This window comes from Ahaetulla prasina, chromosome 1 (assembly GCF_028640845.1).
Source record: "Ahaetulla prasina isolate Xishuangbanna chromosome 1, ASM2864084v1, whole genome shotgun sequence".
NCBI classification, from domain to species: Eukaryota; Metazoa; Chordata; class Lepidosauria; order Squamata; family Colubridae; genus Ahaetulla; species Ahaetulla prasina.
This window is the reverse complement of record NC_080539.1, coordinates 261,045,290-261,068,711: the sequence shown is the minus strand read 5'-3', so window position 1 is coordinate 261,068,711 and position 23,422 is coordinate 261,045,290. Positions and strand designations below refer to the sequence as shown.

At 42.0% G+C, this 23,422-nt stretch overlaps 1 protein-coding gene across 1 annotated transcript in view; it reads left to right on the top strand.

Moving 5' to 3' along the window:
- Window positions 1-23,164, top strand: part of CDHR5 (cadherin related family member 5) — a 46,590-nt gene extending 23,426 nt beyond the window's left edge. The window contains exons 8-15 of the mRNA XM_058159923.1: window positions 1,069-1,159; window positions 3,713-3,810; window positions 5,480-5,689; window positions 7,316-7,432; window positions 8,762-8,834; window positions 12,327-13,163; window positions 21,835-21,974; window positions 22,670-23,164. Coding sequence (XP_058015906.1) covers window positions 1,069-1,159; window positions 3,713-3,810; window positions 5,480-5,689; window positions 7,316-7,432; window positions 8,762-8,834; window positions 12,327-13,163; window positions 21,835-21,974; window positions 22,670-23,164 — 2,061 coding nt within the window. The remainder of the gene's footprint in view (window positions 1-1,068; window positions 1,160-3,712; window positions 3,811-5,479; window positions 5,690-7,315; window positions 7,433-8,761; window positions 8,835-12,326; window positions 13,164-21,834; window positions 21,975-22,669) is intronic.
- Window positions 23,165-23,422: the final 258 nt, after the last annotated feature.

Sequence of the window (23,422 nt, the reverse complement as noted above, 5' to 3'; positions counted from 1 at the left end):
TAAAGAGTCAAGAAATACAATCACTTTCTCACTGTGAAATTATGAAATTGGGCTGTCTTATTTCATGAATCACTCTATGGGTTCCAATAGACCTGAGTTTGAGACCAAATCAGTAATGCATCATTAAATCCCCACCCCATCTGGTCAGGCAGGGAGGGTATCCTGAAGAATTTTAACTGGTGGGGTCCAGGGGTGAAATGCTCCCGGTTCAGACTGGATCGCACGATCCAGTAACGATGGCGGCAGGTGGTTCGGAGAACCGGTAGCAAAAATCCCTGCCTCCCCATGCCCAGCTGAGCTGCGCGATCATCAGGTGTTTTTTTTTTTACTTTTAAAAGCATTATTTCTTCGGCCGAAAAAATGCTTTTAAAAGTAAAAAAAAAAAGCCTCTGATGATCGTGCAGGTCAGCTGGGATCGCCAGAACCTTTTAAAAGCATTTTTTCTACGACCTCTTCAGCCGAAGAGGTTGTAAAAAAATGCTTTTAAAAGGATCTGACAATCAGGCAACTCAGCTGAGATCATCAGAGGAGCCTTTTGGCTGAAGAGGTTGTAGAAAAAATGCTTTGAAAAGTGGAAAAAAAAGTTGGTCACGCCCACCAAGTCACATTACCCCCACCACAACCTAGCCACGCCCACAGAACTGGTAGTAACAAATTTTACATTTCACCACTGGTAGGGGTCCAGGAAAAGAGCCTTCTCTACTGTTGCCCCGTCCTTTGTAACGTTCTTCCTCCAAAGCCAAGGCAGGGTCCCAGTCTCCTGGCCTTTCAGAAATGTTTGAAGACCTGGCTCTGCTCTCTTGCTTGGGGCTCACAGAAGAACACACAGCCATGGGGCTGGTTAGCATCCTAAAGGCTCTCCCTCTGCCTTTTAATTAATTTTTAACATTGGCTTTTAATCTCCTTTGCCTCTTCTATAAATTTTATATATAGTTTTGATGTTTTAATATTTTACTTGTACACTGTCTATGAAGAGAAGGGCAAGGACTAAATGTGATAAAGAAAGAAAGAAAAATGAACAAATTATTGGAGCTGTCAGGAAATGATTTGCTTTTATTGCCATTGCAGAGTGGGCCACTGATCTTGGAGCCAGGACCCCTCTACGCTATTGATGGGGATAAAAGTTTGAATGAGAAAGTAATATATGAAATTGCTGCTGGTGAGTAGATTAAAATCCCCCTTTTAATCTAAATTTAAAAGTAATTTAAAAATCAGGTACTGATTTTCTAGACTTGATACTTTCTTGATACAGTTACTTTCAAGTAATTGCCAACATAGTTCTGGGCTACATAAACAGAGGGATAGAATCAAGATCACGTGAAGTGTTAGTGCCACTTTATAATGCCTTGGTAAGGCCACACTTGGAATACTGCATTCGGTTTTGGTCGCTGCGATGTAAAAAAGATGCTGAGACTCTAGAAAGAATGCAGAGAAGAGCAACAAAGATGATTAGGGGACTGGAGGCTAGAACATATGAAGAACGGTTGCAGGAATTGGGTACGTCTAGTTTAATGAAAAGAAGGACTAGAGGAGACATGAAAGCAGTGTTCCAATATCTCAGGGGTTGCTACAAAGAAGAGGGAGTCGGGCTGTTCTCCAAAGCACCTGAGGGTAGAACAAGAAGCAAATGGGTGGAAACTGATCAAGGAAAGAAGCAACTTAGAACTAAGGAGAAATTTCCTGGCAGAACAATTAATAAGTGGAACGACTTGCCTGCAGAAGTTGTGAATGCGCCAACACTGGAAATTTTTAAGAAAATGTTGGATAACCATCTGTCTGAGATGGTGTAGGGTTTCCTGCCTGGGCAGGGGGTTGGACTGGAAGACCTCCAAGGTCCCTTCCAACTCTGTTATTATTATTATTGTTGTTGTTGTTGTTGTTGTTCTTGTTGTTGTTATTATAAGTGTAATCCAGTTTCAGGACAATGAAGAAATTATTTAATAATAGTGCCGCATTACTACATATATTCTCCATACAGCTAAGTTATATGGAGTTTGTCAAGTATAAAATAGGGAAAGATTTGTAATCCAACTTCTTGGAGTCAGACTGTCCTCATAAAAACTCTTAAATCCTCTCCTCTAAATGCCTCTAAATCAAGCTGTTGAACTTTATTAACCAAATGACTGAATCCCACAGTGTGATTTCAGGATATCTTTAGAAGGATTTGGGCTTTAAGGGTTGAAAATAAACCCCATTCCCACCCTTATTCTTAATCAACTGCTCCCCTTCCCAAACACCCAAACTGACAAATCCATTTTGGCATCCAGTTTCAACAGCACCTTCTCTGCAGATGGAGTGAGTGGGGCCAAGTGTGACCCATGCTTTGCCATATTCTGTAATATACCACAAAGCACACATATATAGTTTGCACAATGTTTTCATCCATGGTATATTTAACCTGGTTTGTTGAATAAACTGTACTTGGTTGAGTTTTCACAACATACTATTAATAACTCCTGATTTTCAACTACAGTGACTAGAGTCACACATATACTAAGACAAATCAAAGACATTATAGCTGGGAGTGTGATGTTGGAAGTGAACCACATAGCTATGGATAGATATGTTTCATTTGGTTCAAGCACCTTCTACATTACATTTACTTCAATCTGTACTTGGAAGCAATTCAGCAAAAGATGTTGGAAATAATATTAATACATTGGATAATATCTCAAACCCCACAAAGCAACTAGTAAAGCAAGCATTTATTCAACTTCTAGTTTTTAGATACATCTAGGGTTTTTTTCTTCCGTTTGAAACTTTGCATTTATTACTGAACAAACACCAGCAGAATGATACCAGTGTGGATTTTCCCAGGACTTAAACACACAAAGACACAAAATGGCAGGCAGAATCTGTGTAATTATTTTTAGGGTCCATATATATAATTGGTACCAGTTTGATGTAGTGATAAAGGCACCAGGCTAGAATGTGGGAACTGGTGAGTTTAAGATCCACCTTAGGCACAGGTCACCATAGGTCTGCATTTGGGGGAAAGTAAAAGTAGAGTTACTTGCCCCTAAATGCAGCCATTGATGTAATAGCATGTGAATCATCTCACTTTTAAACAAGGCTGCCCCAATCATTTACAAAAAGAGAAATTGCTGATCCTGTTAAATATATATCCTTGCATGGTCACATATTTTTCCAAGCCAGGTTCCAGTAGAAGTAAGATAGGCTTTGAGAAAAAGAAATAAATGAAGGAATAAATAATTGGCCATTTTATGATATTAGGTTCTTTGGGCACCTTCAGTCGTGGTATTCAGATGGTTCTATCCGGTTCAGGCAAACTGGTAGTGGTGGCTGAAGGGAGGCTCCAACCACCCATCTGGACGTCATCACGTCCTGTTTTTGATGCTCTGTGCATGTGCAGAAGGTCCTGCACATGTGCGGAGGTGGCGCGTGCACTCACATTTGGGAACTGGTAGCAAAGGTAAGTGAATACCACTCCTGGGTACCTTACAATAAAGATAAAACTGAAATACATACCAAATAAAATAGAAAACTAACATGAAAAATTAGGGCACCGGTCAGAAAGCTGACCGAGGGATTCTTTGCCTGTCTTGGAACTGCACTGGATTTAATGCTAACAAGAGGGGGAATCTAATGTACAATCTCACAATCATGTGTGTGACACAGCCAGGAAGCTTCATCCTACTCTTTTTGTAGTAATCATGCATGCCAAGTATTTTCTTTTTCCAATTGTGCTTAGGAAATGATAATGACACATTCAAAATAAACAGAAATTCTGGAAACATAACCATGACCCAGCCTGCAAACACATTGAAGACATTCATGTTGTATATTGTGGTAAGTCTCCTGACAACGTTAGTACGTTGTTAATAAAATGTGACTCTTGAATATTTGTTTGCCAGGAGGACATAATTAGGAAGGCCAGAATTCCTAATATGCTGCCACAGGTTTTGATGGTTGGGAACAAAGTCAATTAAAATCCAACACATCTAGAGGGCACTTGACTGGGCAAGGCTAAGCTAGGCAGTGAGAAATAGATGTCATGCCTATTAACTATACCCAAGATAAATAAAATTTAGAACTTGCTGTTTCCTGAAGATCTTGTCAGCTCTGAGTTCTTGCCATATCCTGCTATATTCATTGTGTGTTAACACAATGAAACAAATTAACGATGATCCAATTAAAGCCAAAACCTACCCAATATCTCTGATGGTTTTTATAATGGGCTAATTACTAATTAAATATTATTATTGTTGTTGTTAATCCTCTCACAGTCAGCCAGATGTTCAAACTGGGTTTGGCATTTTTGTCTACGTACAGTATTGAGTCTTTACCAAGGACCTGGGATAGGCACATTTGGATGTTTGATGGTGTTACAGATATCATCGCAGGATGGAAGCTGTTCCAAGTAAAGCTGCCTTCAAACAGCTTCCTCCTCCTCCTCCTCCTCCTCCTCCTCCTCCTCCTCCTCCTCCTCCTCCTCCTCCTCCTCCTCCTCCTCCTCCTCCTCCTCCTTATTATTATTATTATTATTTACTTTATTCATTAAAAATGAAACTCAATCAACTGAACATTCAAAAATACATCACAAATAGCACTGACTGGTGCTAATGGTTGATACGGGTTGCTGCCAGCATCCTAGGTATCAACCAAGTACCTTCTTAAGATGTACAATGTTCCAAGTAGTGCAGTTTTTTTGCAATTCTGCTGGTGTTATTTCAGGAAACTGCAATTTGTTGATGTATCTTATAAAATTCTTGGACAGGGTACCAAGTGCCCTGATGACAATGGGTATCACTGTTACATGTTTTATCCATAGCTGTGTAGTTTCGATGCCCAGATCGCGATATTTCATGATTTTTTTCGTGTTCTTTTTGTTCAACTCTGGCATCTCCTGGTATCGCGATGTCAATAAATTGTGCGTTTCGGTTTTTCACAACTATGATATCTGGTGTGTTGTGTTCCAAGTGACGATCTGTCTGTATTCTAAAGTCCCACAAGATCTTCACCTTCTCCTTTTGTATAACTTTTTCCACTTTATGTTCCCATTACTTTTTGGATACAGGCAAGTCATATTTTTTACATAATGACCAGTGGATTAATTTAGCAACTCGGTCATGTCTAGTTTTGTAATCAGTTTGTGCGATTTTGCTGCATTCACATATTAAATGTGAAACAGTTTTGACTTTGTTGTTGCAAAGTTGGCAGGACTTTATTATTATTATTATTATTATTATTATTATTATTATTATTATTATTATTATTATTATTATTATTATTTCTGAGGATATGGTGGGTGGGGTCCTCTGGGTCTCTGAATTGGGGATTCTTAAGACCTTCCTCATAGTCCCTTCTGCTGTTCCTTCCCACATCCTTGGAAGGATCCTTTTGATATGCTACCTTCACCCATCGTTGTTCCAGAGAACCTCCTTATTTACCTGCCATTAAAATTTTACATTTTAGCCCTTAAGAAGATCTGTGCTCTTCTTACTCTCTCTTTCTCCAGGCTTCCCAAGAAAACAACGCATTCAGATACTCTCAGACCACGGTGAAAATTGATGTTGTACGGAAAAATGATAATCGACCCTACTTTGAGGAAGTTATGTATCTGGGAAGAGTGTCTGAGGCCCAGCCTGCAAAGTCATTGATCATGAAAGCCAACACTTCGTCAGAACCCCTGCAGATCTTTGCAGCAGATGATGACTTCTTGCCAGATGTTAGTCATTTCAGGATCTGTTGACTATCAAAGGGACCAAAGGTTGTTAAGATAGCAGTTATGGAAGTCAGTTCCTGTGTGAGATTGATATGAGAAACCTATATCGGGGTACAGTGTTGTACCTATTTTCAGATCCCTTCCAATGATGCATTTTTATTCTGGCACCTGTCAAATCTTCTTATCTCTGCAGCAGTTTTGTGCTGCCTTTTGAATTTGTCACTTAGGAAGATGAAAAAGATAAGAAGGACATCCTGGTCAGAAACATGGGCACAGGAAAAAAAATGGCAGCAGTGGTCAGCCTCAATATTTTCTCACCATTTTTGCTTTATGATGGGTGAGAGAGAAAATTAACCTTGGTAACTGAACAAGGGGAACATATGTTGTTCCACCAAATGTACCTCAAGAAGAGCACACAATAGATTTAAACTTAATGTTAACCGCTTCAATCTTGATTGCAGAAAATATGACTTCAGTAACAGAGTTGTTAATGCTTGGAACACACTACCTGACTCTGTGGTCTCTTCCCAAAATCCGCAAAGCTTCAACCAAAAACTGTTTACTATTAACCTCACCCCATTCCTAAGAGGTCTGTAAGGGGCGTGCATAAGAGCACAAGCGTGCCTTACCGTTCCTGTCCTATTGTTTCCTTTCGTTATACCCAATTAATATAGTTATTACATACTTATACTTATATATATGCTTATATATTATATAGTTACTTTCATGCTTATGCTTATATATACTGTTGTGACTAAATAAATAAATAAATAAATAAATAAATAAATAAATAAATAAATAAATAGAGAGTTGGTAAAAAAAGCACTAAGGCCCTTTCAAGAGAGAAGGAAGACTTTCAGGAGCCAAAGGGAAACACTCCTACAACGCAAAACTTTAGCAGTATATCCCCTGGAGCAGGAGCTGAGCTAATCATTAATCATCTCAGCTTCTCAAGCAAACTACACTACACTGGTAGGGTCCCAGGAGCAAGCATTACTAATCATAGTTCCACTGGAAGAGCCTTTTGTGAAAGGGATAACATGATAGCAGTCTACTAATAGTTGAGGGGCTGCCACAAAGAAGAGGGAGTCAAGCTATTCTCCTTAAGCACCTGAAGGCAGGACAAGAAGCAATGGATGGAAACTAATCAAGGAGAGAAGCAACCTAGAACTAAGGAGAAATTTCCTGACAGTTAGAACAATTAATCAGGGAATAAACTTGCCTCCAGAAGTTGTGAATGCTGTAACACTGGAAATTTTTAAAAAGAGATTGGACAACCATTTCTCTGAAATGGTATAATGGTATAAGGCCTGAGCTGGGGGTTGGACTAGAAGATCCCCAAGGTCCTTTCCAATTCTGTTCTCCTGTTATTTAGTTGTCAGATGATCAAAAAGGTGGCAATTATCTAAACCAAGCTGAATGCTGCCTGAGGGATTATGAGAATCAAATCTTATTTTATTTTATTTCTGGGCAAACCAGGTTGCAGGAAAATCAGATAAATAATACAGCTTATATCTAGGATATTACTTAGGATGCTTACTACATCATCAATTCTTAGAAACAGAATTTACTTAGTGAAACCATTTGTTTGATTAAGTCCTGATGCAGATTTTTGTTCACTGCTTTTAGAAAATAAATCCAGATATCAAATACAGAATACAAAACAGTTCAGATTTCAGAGTTACTGCAGAAGGATTTATCCAAACCACTAAGATTCTGAATGTATCATCTCATATTAGCCTTCTGGTAAGTAATTTTTCTGAAAATTAGTGTACATTTCTGTTTAATTTCAGGCTTCCAGATGACACTGTTGTCTTGAGTTGCTGTCTTTACTGTCTCTTTCATTATCATCTGTCACTTCAAACTAATTGATTTAAAATAGATGAAAGACTATAACTTGACAGAGGAAAATAATTTGACAATGCACTAAATCAAAACCAGACAAACCAATTTAAAGTGTAGCGCAATTTATACACCAGGTAGTTTTATTTATTTTTCAATCTAATGATCTAACATTGATCAATGTAGATTTTCTGAGTGAAATTAAACTTTGATCACATTATGGGTAAATAATATGATTCTATTGTATGTAGGTGTGTGCAAATATTTGAAATAACAAAGACTCTGCAGGAAACATTAATGTCTGACATTATTCTATCACTGAGTTTTTTACTCCAATGTTAATTATTAGCTGTTAAAAAGTTTTTCAAAAGGCTGAAATCTCTATATTATTGATTAAAAAACACACATGGTACAATTCTAAAGAGTTCAGTAAGGATTTAAATGCTGTTAAGTAGTCAATTAAAACAAAACAGAGCAAACAAAAAGACTTTTATCAGATGTATTTCTAAGAACAATTAAACAATACTGGCAAAAACCACAGTGAAGATTTCTATTTCACATTTCATTTTGAAGAATACGATCAAGTTTCATTTTAGTTGTCTTGGCTTTATAGTAAATAGGAAGGAAATTTGAATCACCTCTAATTCAATTTGACAAATCAGAAATTCATTTGATTTGATCTGACACTTCAGTCATATCAGTTCAGTTTTCTGAACTAATTTGAATGGAGCAGCATTGGTTTGTGTTCAGACTGAGGCTCCAATTTAAAGCTTTGCATTGCTCTAATAAATAGTGCCATTACTGAGTTCAAAAAATATTGTAAAAAATATGTCATTGTAAAAACAAAACAAAACCAGAACTATTATTTTTTTCAACCTTTTGTTGAACTGCCTTTGGTTTTAAATATCTACTGTATCTTCTCCAGAGATTGAATCATGAAATGAACATTATGGTACTCCCACTGCATGCAGTAGAATCACATCATTGCATAGGTTGTGCAAAACAGAGATAAACAAGAGAAGCATTGGTCTCCATATTCATAAACATGCTTTCAGCAAGTTTCCTTTGTAATGCCCAGGTCTTGCACATAAATGAGGGCAGGGGGGGCAGCAGTACTACCACCATCTCTGCCAGATGTAACCAGATCCAAATGAATATGTTGCCTTTTTAAATGGACTGATAGAATTGGCACATGTGTGTGCAAGACTAACACCTCCTTTCCTCTTTGCATAGGCCATTGCTACCGACATCAGTACTCTGGAAGAAGCAAGCACCCTGGTCTCAATAGATGTCACACCTTTGGCAAGTATGTTGGGAATGCTCTCTTCATGTCTTATATGATGCAGATAAAATTTAGAGATGTAGGAACCACAGAGATTGGTGAAGCACATTAAACAAAAGGTCCATCCCTCTAACTTCAGCACAACCATGGCTTATGGCAGTGACAGCTAACCTATTCAGCACCGAGGCACTCGCCAGAGCAGTGGAACCCAGTGCACTGGAACCCAGAGCGCTGAAAATGAAGCGCCAGAGTGTCGGAGCGTGCGCCACAGCACCAGAAGAGAGCAGCTGGCCAGTTCGCATGCACGGCGGCAGCCAGCTGCTCTTCCGTGTTCTAGCATGCAAGCAGGCACCAGAACCCAGAAGAGCAGCTGGCGACGGCATGTGAGCCTACAGAGAGGTCTCTGAGTGCCACCTGTGGCACGCGTGCCATAGGTTCAGCATCACAGCTGCATAGTTTTTGTGCTATGTCTTCAAGATATTTTCTCTCTGATACCCTAACTACACTTGAGGCAGCTGGAAGTCTTACATATTGGAAAAAAGAACCCAAACACTAAGTACAAGCTTGATGGACATTACCTTACTGATGACCCCCACCCTGTAAAAGTCCTTGGAGTTTTCATATCAAATGATCTAAATGCCAAAGCCCATTGCAACTACATCGCAAAAAAGGCTTTAAGAGTTGTAAGCCTAATCTTACGTAGCTTCTTCTCCAGAAACACTACACTACTAACCAGAGCATACAAAACATTTGCAAGACCCATTCTTGAATACAGCTCGCCTGTCTAGAACCCATACCACATCTCTGACATTAATACAATTGAACGAGTCCAGAAATATTTTACCAGAAGAATTCTCCGATCCTCTGTAAACAACAAAATACCTTATACCTCCAGACTTGAAATCCTGAGATTAGAAAATTTAGAACTCCGCCGACTCCGACATGACCTGTGTTTAACACACAGAATCATCTATTGCAATGTCCTTCCTGTTAAAGATTATTTCAGCTTCAATCGCAATAATACAAGAGGAAACAATAGATTCAAACTTAATGTTAACCGCTTCAATCTTGATTGCAGAAAATATGACTTTTGTAACAGAGTTGTTAACGCTTGGAACACACTACCTGACTCTGTGGTCTCCTCTCAAACTCCCAAAAGCTTTAACCAAAAACTGTCTACCATTGACCTCACCCCATTCCTAAGAGGACTATAAGGGGTGTGCATAAGTGCACAAAAGTGTCTACCGTTCCTGTCCTATTGTTCCCTTTCATTATATGTGCTTGTATATAATGTTGTGACAAAAATAAAAAAATAAAAATTTGCATCTAGCTGTTCCCATTTCAAAGCAGTATTTTCCCCTTGTTCCTAATATAATTTTCGCCATGGATGTGATCTGCTATGCTTCATTGAAACAATAATTGGAAACTAATCAAAGAGAGAAGCAACCTGGAATTAAGGAGGAACTTCCTAACAGTGAGGAGGATTAACCATTGGAACTGCTTGCCTTCAGGAATTAGACAGTCACTTATCTGAAATAGTATAGGTTCTCCTGCTTGAGCAGGGGGCTGGACAAGAAGACCTCCAAGGTCCTTCTATTCTAATCTATATCAATGCTTGGAGAGGCTCCGTTTCTGTACTATGAAGCATTATCACAAGCCCGCCCCCGCCCCACATCCCTGTGCTCAAAGGCAGAACATTTCCAAGGGTTAAGAGAAATTCTCTTTTCTATAGGAATGGCCCAGGGATGATTAGTTCTCTTATTTTGTTGTTGTTGTTTGTTTGTTTGTTTATTAATAAATAAATACAAAATAAAATAGTAGGAAAGATAGGAGAGGAAAAAGGGAAGGGAAAAGTGTAAGAAAAAAAGGGGGAGAGAAAAGGCATTGACTTCTGTCTCCCTTTGGTGCAGAAGAAGAATAACATCAAACCTTGACTTTTTACTTTTACGTAATAGTATAAACTAGCCAGTTCTATTACAACAAATCTATTTAATTGGTAAAATCCAAAATCAAAGTTTCAGTTTTTTCCACCTTAAGCATAAAGTCCAGAAGCAGGCATAATTATTTCTCAAAGATAATCTACTATAGAAATGTGGTGGGAGAGTTAAAGAGAGACTGGGTTTCAATTTTACTCAATTCATTGGTGATTTGTTCACCAATTGTTTCACCAATTTATTGGTGGAAAACAATCCAGCCCTTACACAACTAAATAACTAAATCCCTCTTTTGTCTTGGAGTGATGTTGGACAACCTGGGATAAAGATTCTGCTGACACAATTCAGTTTATGTATTTATTTTTATTTTATTTGTTTTATTTGTCACAACATTATATATAAACATAAGCATGAAATAACTATACGATATATAAGCATATATATAACCATAAGTATGTAATAACTATATGAAATTGGATACAATCAAAGGGAACATTAAGACAGGAACGGTAGGCACATTGGTGCTCTTATGCACGCCCCTTACAGACCTCTTAGGAATGGGGTGAGGTCAATAGTAGATAGTTTCTGGTTAAAGCTTTGGGGATTTTGGGAAGAGACCACAGAGTCTGGTAGTGCATTCCAAACATGAACAACTCTGTTTCTGAAGTCTTATTTTCTGCAATCAAGATAAGAGGGGTTCACATTAAGCTTAAATCAGCGGTTCTCAACCTGTGGGTCACGACCCCGTTGGGGGTCGAATGACGATTTGCCAGGAGTCGCCTAAGACCATCGGAAATATGGGAAGTATACTTGTGAGTCAAAGAATCGCGCTCCAATGGTTGATTCCACAAGCCAGCTGCAGGCTCTTCAAATTGCTAGCTGAATTCGGCTTCAGGCGCGATGAATTAAAAAAGAGAGAAATCTTTGCTCTGATGTCTCCCTCTCAAGCCAGCTGCAATCACTCCCAATCACTAGCCTAATCTGGCTTCAGGTGCGATAAACTTAATAAGGGAGGAGTCTCCGCTTTAATGCCTCCATCCTCAAGGCAATTGCAAGCAGTTCAGATCGCTAGCCAATATGGCTTCAGGCGCGATAAATTCAAAACGAAAATAATTTTACGGTTGGGGTTGCCACATCATGGGGAATTGTATTAAAGGGGCCGCAACATTGTGGGGAATTGTATTAAAGGGGTTGCAGCACTATAAAGGTTGAGAACCACTGGCTTAAATCTATTGTGTGCTCGTGTATTGTTGTGATTGAAGCTGAAGTAGTCTTCAACAGGAAGGACATTGTAACAGATGATTCTATGAGTTAAGCTCAGGTCATGTCGAAGGCGGCGGAGTTCTAAATTTTTTAAACCCAGGATTTCAACTCTGGTGGCATAAGGTATTTTGTTGTAATCAGAGGAGTGGAGAACTCTTTTTGTAAAACTGTTTTCAATTCTTGTAAAACTCTTTCAGTGTTATTATTTCTGCATAATGATTGCCGTGCTTAGGTCTTGGTGCCTTGAAAGTATGAAGGATTTGACTGTTAGATATAGAAGCATCACATTAAACAGTCCCTTTGCCTATTACATTTACAGCTCCAACGCCAACAGTTCCACTTGTAACTGCCACTGCCTTCACTGAAACCTCTCCTACCAGCCTAGGGAAAGGGAGCACTAGTCAAAAGCCATCCACTTTGCCACCTGGAATAAGTAGTCCTAAACCTTCTGGAACCACAAAGTCCTTGTCACCTCTTTCAAGTACAACTGGGAAGGATAACCTTACAGAGATTACAAGAAATCCTGTGACTGTTTCTGCATCTGGCTCAGTTAATCCACCTTTTGTAACTACACTAAAACCTCCTGTCATCCCAGGTAATTCTACAGAGTTTCTGACCACTAGTTCTCCTGCAACAGAGAGAAGCCAACGAACAGAGGAATCCATCAAGACCTCAAGCCCCACCACCATTCAAGCACCTACTCAGTCTGGAGCTCCCAAGCCTACCACACCAGGCAATTTTATAACAAGTGGTGGGAGTGTCCAGTCATCAACTACTTCCAAAATTGTAACCACGAAGACTCCCACTACAAGCTCAGTACCAGATGGTGATAGACAGTCTACTACTCCTTTACCTGGAATCACTACACCTTCCACAACAGGTATTTCTACAACAAAAAGTAACCATGTTTCTTTTGCTTCATTATCTTCCACAACTGCAACAAGCACACTTTCTCTAGCGAATACTTCTGCAACAAGCCCTACATCTAAGTCTAGCAGATCAACTTCTAGCACTTCAACTTCGACATCTATGTTTTCTACAAAGTCCTTTATCAAAGATATAACAACTCCATCAGTAAATAAATCTCATAACTCAGGAGAACTTACAACATCTCCCACAACATCTCCTTCAACGTCTCCCACAACTAATTCAGAAGGTAAAGTCTATGTTATTAAGTTTGCATTGAGGGGTCATGGCAAATCATGCATATTGGAATAAGTATACCCTTCACCTTCTCCTCAGTTCATAAGAAGAAAATAAAGTACTGTATGTCCTAATCTAGGCATATTATATTTAGGCTAAAAATATCCCTACAATCATTAGATGGCAGCCAAGAGATGTTAGAAAACTAGTATTAATCTGAATCATTGCAATCTGCATATAGTATGCCTGTATAAATAGTGGTTACCGTGATATGATGTTGAATGTCAACCTAAGAGTTTGAAAACATGCAAATGCAATTAGATAAATAGGTACCATTCAGTGGGAAAGTAGCAGCATACCTTGTGGTGCACTTCAGCATATAGCTATGATGGCCGCACGACCATGGAAATGACTTTGGACAGTACTTTTCTGTTATAGAGCATGGTGTTAAAAATATAGGAAAAACAAGGATATTGTCTTAATGATGCAAGTAGTATAGTGGACAGAATTTTAATGATTGTCACTCTAATCACTCTAACGGTGATTATATATAATCTTCAGCTACATCATTTAGGACAGTGGTTCTCAACCTTTATAGTGCTGTGACCCCTTTAATACAATTCCCCATGATGTGGCAACCCCAACCTTAAAATTATTTTCGTCTTGAATTTATCGCGCCTGAAGCCGTATTGGCTACCGATCTGAACTGCTTGCGATTGCCTTGAGGACGGGGGCATTAAAGCGGAGACTCCTCCCTTATTAAGTTTATCGCGCCTGAAGCCAGATTAGGCTAGCGATTGGGAGTGATTGCAGCTGGCTTGAGAGGGAGACATCAGAGCAAAGATTTCTCTCTTTTTTAATTCATCGCGCCTGAAGCCGAATTCAGCTAGCAATTTGAAGAGCCTGCAGCTGGCTTGTGGAGTCAACCATTGGAGCGCGATTCTTCGACTCACAAGTATACTTCCCATATTTCCGATGGTCTTAGGAGACTCCTGGCAAATCATCATTCGACCCCCAACGGGGTCCCGACCCATAGGTTGAGAACCGCTGATTTAGGATAACGAGGATTGCAAAGTGAAAAGGAGGCGAGGGGCCTGTCAACCAAACCAGTGGCATGGTGGGGCTAAGAAATGGCACATGGTACATCACCAAGGGGAGAGAGGCAGATGGCAAGAGAGGAGATTAGTGATAGCCAAAACAGGCCACAAACCATATTAGTCTGCTGAAAACATATACCCACCCAGCTCTTTCTATATTCATATGGCAATGTTCCTGAGCTGATTTACTAAGAAATTTCAGCTACTGTACAATTCTGATAGTCCTTGACTTAAAACAGTTCATTTAGCGATTGTTGGAAGTTACAATACTGAAAGAAATGAGTTACGACTGTTTTTCAAACTTATGACCATTGCAGCATCTCCACGGTCACATGATCAAAATTCAGACGCTTGGCAATGGACTCATATTTATGACCGTTGCAATGTCCTGGGGTCATGTGATCACCTTTTGCGAACTTCTGACAAGCAAGGTTCATGGGGAAGCCAGATTCACTTAACAACCGTGTTATTAACAATGGCAGTGATTCACTTAACGATTGCAAGAAAGGTCGTCAAACGGAATAAAACTCATTTAACAACTGTCTTGCTTAGCAACAGAAATCTTGGGCTCAGTTGTGGTTGTAAGTCAAGGATGACCTGTACTTTGGAAAGCAAGTCAATGTAACAATTAATACAATATATCACATTTTTAATCCAATTCCGCTGTTATTTGTTGTTAATACTTCTGCAGCAGAGAATTGTTTTATGATACGATGGTACTGATGTTATTTCTGGAAGGAATATGAGTCTATGAACTAATTATTTCAGCTCATTTTAATGATAAACTCTTAGGAGTAATTGAAACTTGCACTTATTTCAGAGTTCACTTTGCAAGGTATTACAGTTATATTGTTATTAATACCATAAAACTTTCAGGAAAATTGCTTTGTGTAATGTATTACTGTAAGTTTTGGCGGGAGTTTTAGGCGGGAAATATCTCGTTCCTGATTGGTTGCAGCCTCAGGCTGAAGTGTATATAAGGAGAGGTTTTTCTCCAGAGTTTTGCTGGGTCACACTATATTAAAGAGCTGTTGTCACTAACCTGGTCTCCTGCCTCGTCAATACCCGAACTTAACATTGGCGACGAAGGTGGGATTTTGAGGCAGAGCACCAGAACAGAGCTGAACTCACTACGAGAATCAAACCCAGCAAGGTGATAGCGAATGCAGCGATGACCGGCTACACGCCACCCACTCCGTTTGACCCTGCCCAGGAAACATGGGGAATATATATGACCCGTTTCGAAAGTTTCCTGGAGGCAAACGAGCTACAGGGAGTCTCCGACAACCGCAAACGGGCTTACTTCATAAGCCACTGTGGGTCCGCAGTCATCGCCGTCGCAGAAGCCCTGGCGGAGCCAACACCGCTACACTCCGTGTCGTGGCAGACCCTTCAGACCCTCCTGAAGAATCACTTCGCACCGGCCCCGTCCAAATACGTTCGACGGTACGAGTTTGGGGGGCGCAGGCAACAAGAAGGCGGGTCTATCAGCGGCTACATGGCAGCCCTGAGACAAGCCTCCAAGCATTGCAGTACCGCGATCTGGTCGAAGAGCTGCTGGAACAACTTATACGGGGGGTCAGAGACATCCGTTTGAGGAGACGGTTGCTAGCCAAGAGCAACCTGACATTGGCAAACGCTCTGGACGAAGCCAGAGCCCATGAGATGTCCAACCATGCAGCAGACACCTTGCAAAAGCGACTCACGCCGATGGCGGGCGCAAAGCCGAGCACAGTCCACCACGAAGAAACCTATCGTGAGTCAACCAGCGAAGAGGAGGAAGAAGTCCACTACACCGGAAAATCGACAAGGGAAGACCCGGAGGAATGCGGAAGCTGCGGGGGGCGACATCAGCGCCAAAGATGTAAGTTCAGGGGCGCCATTTGCGGCGGTGTGAGAGAAAGGGCACCTGGCCCAAGTCTGCCGAGCACCCCAACCTTCCGCCGAAAATTCAAATCGGCCAATCAGAGCGGCTCTGAGTCAGAGATGCAAACCCCACATTCCCGAATTTCAAACCAGCTAATCAGAGCGCGAGATCGGCAAGGCGACCCGCGATTGGCCAGGAAAGAAAGAGCGAAGTCAAACCGAATGACTGTTACCATAGACCACGCAGCTACCCGCATCAAGAAAAGATCTTCACAAACCCGACAATTGAAGGCGTACCGTGCCGACTGGAAGTAGACACAGGATCAGCTATCACAATCATGTCCTGGGACACTTTTGTGAAAGCCTTGCCGCACATCGCAGCGCAAGCTACAGAAACAACGGCTCCGGGTGCAGGATTACCAGGGCAACCGCATCCCTGTTCGAGGGACAACGACCGTCGAGGTCAAGTACGGGACATACGAAAAGACCCTGCCCATCACGTTAGTCGAGGGAACCTTGCCAAGCTTGCTGGGGCTAGACTGGTTCCGGGCGTTGGGAATGGGGGTGACTGGCGTCCACCGGAGCGGATGCAACCTGCAAAACGCCCTACTGGAGGAATTCGCAGACGTATTCGAGGACCGTTTAGGCAAGTATAAGGGACCCCTATCTCCTTCAATTTAGACCCCAAAATAGCTCCCATTAGGATAAAGGCAAGGAGGGTTCCTTTTGCACTCAAACCTAAAATCGACAAAGAGTTAGATAAATTAGTCAGCCAGGGGATACTAGTGCCAGTTGACCATGCCAAATGGGAGACGCCAATCGTCACCCCTATGAAACCAGACGGGTCCATAAGAATTTGCGCCGATTACAAGGCTACCTTGAACAAAGCATTGCAAAAGAGCGCCTACCCAGTTCCAGTAGTGCAACACTTATTGCACTCACTAGGGCACGGACAAGTTTTCGCCAAATTAGACTTGGCACAAGCTTACCAACAGCTACCCGTAGATGCTAGCACAGCGGAAGCCCAGACCATTGTAACGCACCGGGGTGCCTTTAAGTGCACCCGGTTACAGTTTGGGGTGAGTGTGGCCCGGGGGCTATTCCAAAATTTGATGGAGCGACTCCTACAAGGGTTACCGGGAGTCGTGCCCTATTTCGATGATGTGTTGGTATCAGGGGAAGATTTAAGAGAACTGGGAAGCGATTAAGGAAAGTTTTGGCCATTTTAGGTCGGCAGGATTAAAAGTTAAAGCAAGCAAGTGTCAGATAGGGGTCGAATCTGTTGAATTTTTGGGTTATAGAATAGACAAAAAAGGGATTCACCCCACTGAGAGCAAAGTCAAGGCGATAAAGAGAGCCCCAGCACCCAAAAACAAGACAGAACTCCAGGCTTTCCTGGGTCTGGTAAACTTTACGCCGTGTTTTTAAAAGACAAGGCAACCGTTGCTGAACCGCTGCATAAATTGCTTGGAAAAACACAGTTTGGTCGTGGGGAAGTCAGAGAATAGGGCATTTGAGGCAGTAAAAGTTTGCTATCAAGCGATAGCCTGTTAATACAATACAACAACAGGCTGCCGTTAGTATTGGTTTGTGATCGTCCCCTATGGAGTAGGAGCTGTACTTAGCCACAGACTCCCAAACGGCACAGAAGTCCCTATAGCGTTCTATTCACGAACGATGTCCCCGGCTGAGAGAAATTACAGCCAGCTAGATAGGGAGGCTCTCGCAATAGTGTCAGGGGTGAAAAATTCACGAATACGCTGGAGAGACTTTGACATTATCACTGACCACAGACCGCTATTGGGCTTACTGGCTGGCGACGCCCAACGCCAGTGGCACTATCACCCGGCTGACCAGATGGACTATCTTTTGGCTGCCTACTCTACAAACTACAGCATCGACCTGGAAAAGAGCTGGGGCATGCGGACGCACTGAGCAGATGCCCATTGCCCGGGAAATCGAGGACCCTACTCCGGCACCCCTGCTCTACTAATTGACTCTTGGGACTCTGGGCCAGTTACATCGCAGGAAGTGGCTCGGCCTCCTACCGGACGTTGTCTTAAGAACTGTAATCGGTTGGGTTCAAGGGATGGCCGCTGCCGGGCGACCGTTTAGAGAATTTGTAAAGAAAGAGGGGAATTGTCTGTGCAAGGGGGGTGCCTGCTCTGGGGGGATAGGGTGGTAGTTCCAGAGAAGCTGAGGAAAAAAGTCCTGGAACTACTGCATGAGGGTCACCCAGGAATTGTAAGGATGAAGGGGCTAGCCAGGAGCTATGTCTGGTGGCCCCTAATGGACAGGGAAATCGGTGACAGGGTTGGCCGATGCCAGGTATGTCAGGAATCCAGACCACTACCACCCACGGCCCCACTGTTGGAGTGGGAGAAACCCCTAGGCCCTTGGCCCCGCATTCACATTGTTTTTGCCGGCCCCTTCCACGGCCAAACATTTCTAATTGTGGTGGATGCATTCTCCAAATGGCTGGAGATCATCCTAATGAAATCCACAACCGCGGGAGCCGTCATTTCAGCACTAAAACACCTATTCGCCACGCACGGGCTACCGGACACCCTCGTGTCCGATAACGGCCCACAGTTCACTGCAGCATTATTTGAAGGGTACCTGGCTGAAGAGGGCATCCGACATGCCTCTCAGCGCCGCTCCACCCCGCGCCGAACGGCCTTGCTGAACGCTTTGTTCGGAGTGCGAAGAAGCGCTATCACGGCAGCCCCGGAGACTGGCAGGCACAAATCGACGATTCCTAACCGCCCAACACAGGACCCCTGTGTGGCCACCGCCGCAGCCCAGCCGAGCTATTAATGGGCGGAAGCTAAGGTGCCCGCTAGACCGGCTACACCGAACTACGTGCAGGACGGGTTCAAAACAAAACCAGATAGACTCGAATTAAACATAGGAGACTCAGTGTGGGCACATAATTATAGCGACGGCCCAAACTGGAAGAGGGGATAGTCATAGACAAACGGGCCCCAAATCTTATCTAGTGGAAATAGACGATGGCAGAGTTTGGAGGCGCCACATAGATCAGCTAAGAAACAGATTGAGCGATAAGGCAGAATTAGGCGAGACCAGCCCTGACTATGATTTAATTAACCCCACAGCTGACTGGAACCGAGAACAAACAGAAAGCAAAGAACCAAACAGAGACTTATCTGAGTCAGGCGAGGTCCAGCGACACCCTCTGGTCCCTCTAGAGGACAGCAGGTCCGAGCCGGCGAATAATCCAGGGCCGGATGGCCGGGAGGAGGAGCTCAGAGGAACGAAAAGTCCCTCCGGCAAGCTCGACTCAACTCCAGAAAGTGAACTGCGCAGGTCCGGGAGAGTCAGGAGACGCCCCACGTACCTGCAGGACTACGTAGAGAAGTAATATGCAAATATTGGCAAAGTGCCTTCTGGGAGGGAAGGAGTGTAATGTATTACTGTAAGTTTTGGCGGGAGTTTTAGGCGGGAAATATCTCGTTCCTGATTGGTTGCAGCCTCAGGCTGAAGTGTATATAAGGAGAGGTTTTTCTCCAGAGTTTTGCTGGGTCACACTATATTAAAGAGCTGTTGTCACTAACCTGGTCTCCTGCCTCGTCAATACCCGAACTTAACACTTTGTAATTATAGTGTAGAGATGTGAACTGTGATATGGGAAAGTACAAATCTCTCTAGAAAACAGCACTGGCCTTTGTTCCCAGCAAGATGAAAACTTGGAGCACAGCCATTTAGTGATGCGTTCAGCATTCAGGGTCTTAATTCAGCCTCCCAAAAACAGCGGTCTTAAGACCTGTTAGTATTTTAGCTTCCAAAATCGCATGACAGTGTAACTATTGGCTATGCTAATGGAGAATTATAATGGTTGTGGAAAGCTACCTTAATGCAAAGGCTTTTAGGTTTATTATACAGACAAAATGACCACAGAAGCCAAAAGTAAATCTTCATTTGTTCATTTTCTATAACGTCTTTAACAGTAACCTGATGGAAAAAGTAAGCATATGTATTTTTTCCATATAGTTTTATGGAAAATGTCACTCAGTTTATTCTTATTGACAGGCCTGGAAGCCATCTTTTGTATTGGGCCTTCAGACCTGCCACATTTATTACTGTGGGAAATTTTATTTATTTATTTATTTATTTATTTATTTATTTATTTATTTATTTATTTATTTATTTATTTAATCATATATAACACGTAAATGTATAAACGTAATTTGGATACATGAAAAGAGTAAGTAAAAAAGGAATATTAGGACAGGGACGGTAGGCACGTGGGTGCACTTATGCATGACCCTTACAGACCTCTTAGGAATGGGGTGGAGGGTTTGTGTAGACATGGGGGATATATAGTCATAATAACATTCCTTTCTCAGAGGTTCATGGACATCTTGCCCTGCATCTGGGAGGCTGGAATGGGAGGCATCTCCAGTTGGGACAGTGCTCTGATTGGACCGTGTAATGGACTTGCGGGTGTTGGGCAGGGACTTGAACTTCCCCTTGGGGAAACCCTGGAAGCATTCAGATTTGGATTTCCACAGATGTGCCAATATGACATCTCTAATAAAATGTAACTTTGAGGAAATCCAAGCCTCGGAGTGTTCTTTCATTGAGGGTGTTACTTGGAACCCTGACTTTAACCCAAATCTTGAATTTGTCATGCTGAAATTTAAGGGGCACAGGAAATTCTATCAAATCAAATCATGGCTCCATTGACTGATTTGACAAACCATCTTTGACTGATTACAGGTAGTCCTCGAAATGCAACCACAATTGAGCCCAAATTTTTTGTTACTGAAAGATTTGTTCAGTGAATTTTGTCTCATTTTATGACCTTTTGTGCCACAGTTGTTAAGTGAATCACGGGAGTTGTTAAGCTAGTAGCATGGTTGCTAAGTGAATCTGGCTTCCCCATTGACTTTCCCCGTAAGAAGGTCACAAAAGGTGATCACATGACCCTGGGCCACTGCAACCGTCATAAATATGAGTCAGTTGCCAAGCATCCGAATTTTGATCATGTGACCATGGGGATACTGCAACGGTTGTAACAGTGAAAAGCAGTCATAAGTCGCTTTTTTCAGTGCTGTTGTAACTTTGAACGGTGATTAAGTGAACAGTTGTAAATCGAGGACGACCTGTATGTGGCATCAAATTGGTGTCATCCACATAGATCAGGGGTGTCCAAACTTGGTCCTTTTAAGACTTGTGGACTTCAACTCCCAGAGTTCCTCAGCCAGCTTTGCTGGCTGAGGGACTCTGGGAGTTGAAGTCCACAAGTCTTAAAGGGACCAAGTTTGGACACCCCTGACATAGATTTTCTCTGTGATGTTCTGTCCCTAATCTAGTCCTTCGGATCTTCCAATGGTGCAGCCACCACCAGTGCAACTGAGTCCATTTACGTGATTGTTGATCATCTTCTTCTCTTTCCTTCCACCTTTCCTGGCATTAGAACTTTCCTCAGAGGACTCAGCCTTCACATAATGTGTCTGAAGCAGATGAATTTGAGCTGGTCACTTCTGCCTTGAATGAGAACTCTGGGTTGCTTTGTTTGATGACCCATTCATTGGTTTTCTTGGCTCTCCAGGGCATTCTCAGGAGGCATCTGCCACACCAACATTTAAACATTTTCCACCCTGCTTCTTCAAAGTCAAAGGATTCCTTTTTAACTGTTGTGAAATAACCGTGTGAGATGCTTGGGGATATAAGGAGGGTTGTTTGTTTTCTTGACAGGAGGACCCTATAGAGCAGAAGACATGGCTGCTCTGGGAGCCACCCTGGGGACCTTATTGCTGATTGCACTAGCCTTGCTTGCACTGATCTCCTACAAGTATTACAAATTAAAAAAAGAACTCGAAAAAGAGAATTCAGAAGTAAGTTGGGCTTCTTCCTTTATTTCAGGAAGTGGATTTTTTTTAAATAAAAAAGAAAATACAATGCTGTGGAGATTATAAGAACGTTTAGGTTGTTGCCAACTTGCAAAGTTGTAATTATGGCAAAACAACATTGCCAATGAAGAAATTAGCTGGGAATTGCAGATCGTATGATTCCAATGTATCATGAAAGGGAAATGGACACTGGCAATTCCCTTACCTCAGAAATAACCCAGCTATATAACTACGAAGGGAACAGATCAGTGGTGAAATGTAAAATTTGTTACTACCGGTTCTATGGGCGTGGCTTGGTGGGGTGGGGGTAATGTGACTGTTTGGCTGAAGAGGTTGTAAAAAATGCTTTTAAAAGGCTCTGAAGATCCCAGCTGAGTTGCCTGATTGTCAGAGGCGTTCGTTTTCTTTTAAAAGCATTTTTTCAAAGAAAAAGTAAAAAAAAAGGCTCTGATGATCGCACGGCTCAGCTGGGCATGGGGGGTGGGCAGGGAGTTTTGCTACTGGTTCTCCAAACCACCCACCACCATAGCTACTGGATCGAGTGATCTGGTTCAAACCGGGATTATTTCACCCCTGGAATAGATCTAATAAAGTAATTTCTAAGGTGATTAGTTGTTTTATCTGATCATCAGTTTCCCTTTATCTTTGCAGTATTGTACAGACATTTGTCTCTTTTGCAGCTTACGGAAAGCTTTTCTAATGCCAACTTCCAGGATGACGAGAACTCTAACTCAGATGGAAATGAAGATGAATCACCCGCAAGCCTTATGCCCAAGAGTTATGCAGAGAAGGAACCAGAAAACAAGAAAACACAGTCAGCTCATAAAACAATCCAGGAAGAAATTGATATAAATAGTGAAAAGGAAGTGAGATCCATCCTGACAAAAGACAGGAAAACGGAAGACGATGGCTACAAGGCAGTGTGGTTTAAAGAAGACGTTACAGAAACTAAGAGTGATGATATGATGATTGATGAAGACAGTGACCTAGAACAGAACAGGCTTGGGAGTGACAGTGACAGTGATGCTGAGGAGTATGACGACCACGATGATACCAATAGTGGCAGAGGGGACAGCAACATAAATAAGAGAGTGAGAAGAGGACAGGTCTTTGATACTAATCCTTCTGCTAGCCGATCTCCTGAAGAAGCAGAAGAACAGGACGATGCTTTGTAAAAGAAAGTGGTTTTGCAAAGATATTGTGAGAAGATCGGATTTGGAGAAGGATTTGCTAGGGAAGTAGGGTTCTATACCCATTTGCTTAACTGAAGGACTATTGCAGGATCCAATCTGGAACTGTCACTGGGACCAGAGGTTTGGTCTGGTCTGAAGAAGGGCTCCAGCATGAGTCCAAAACTTCAGAAGACTGAACTTTTTGTCCCAGTGACTGACCCAGGTTGGATCCTGCACCATCATCCTGGAACACGTACATTT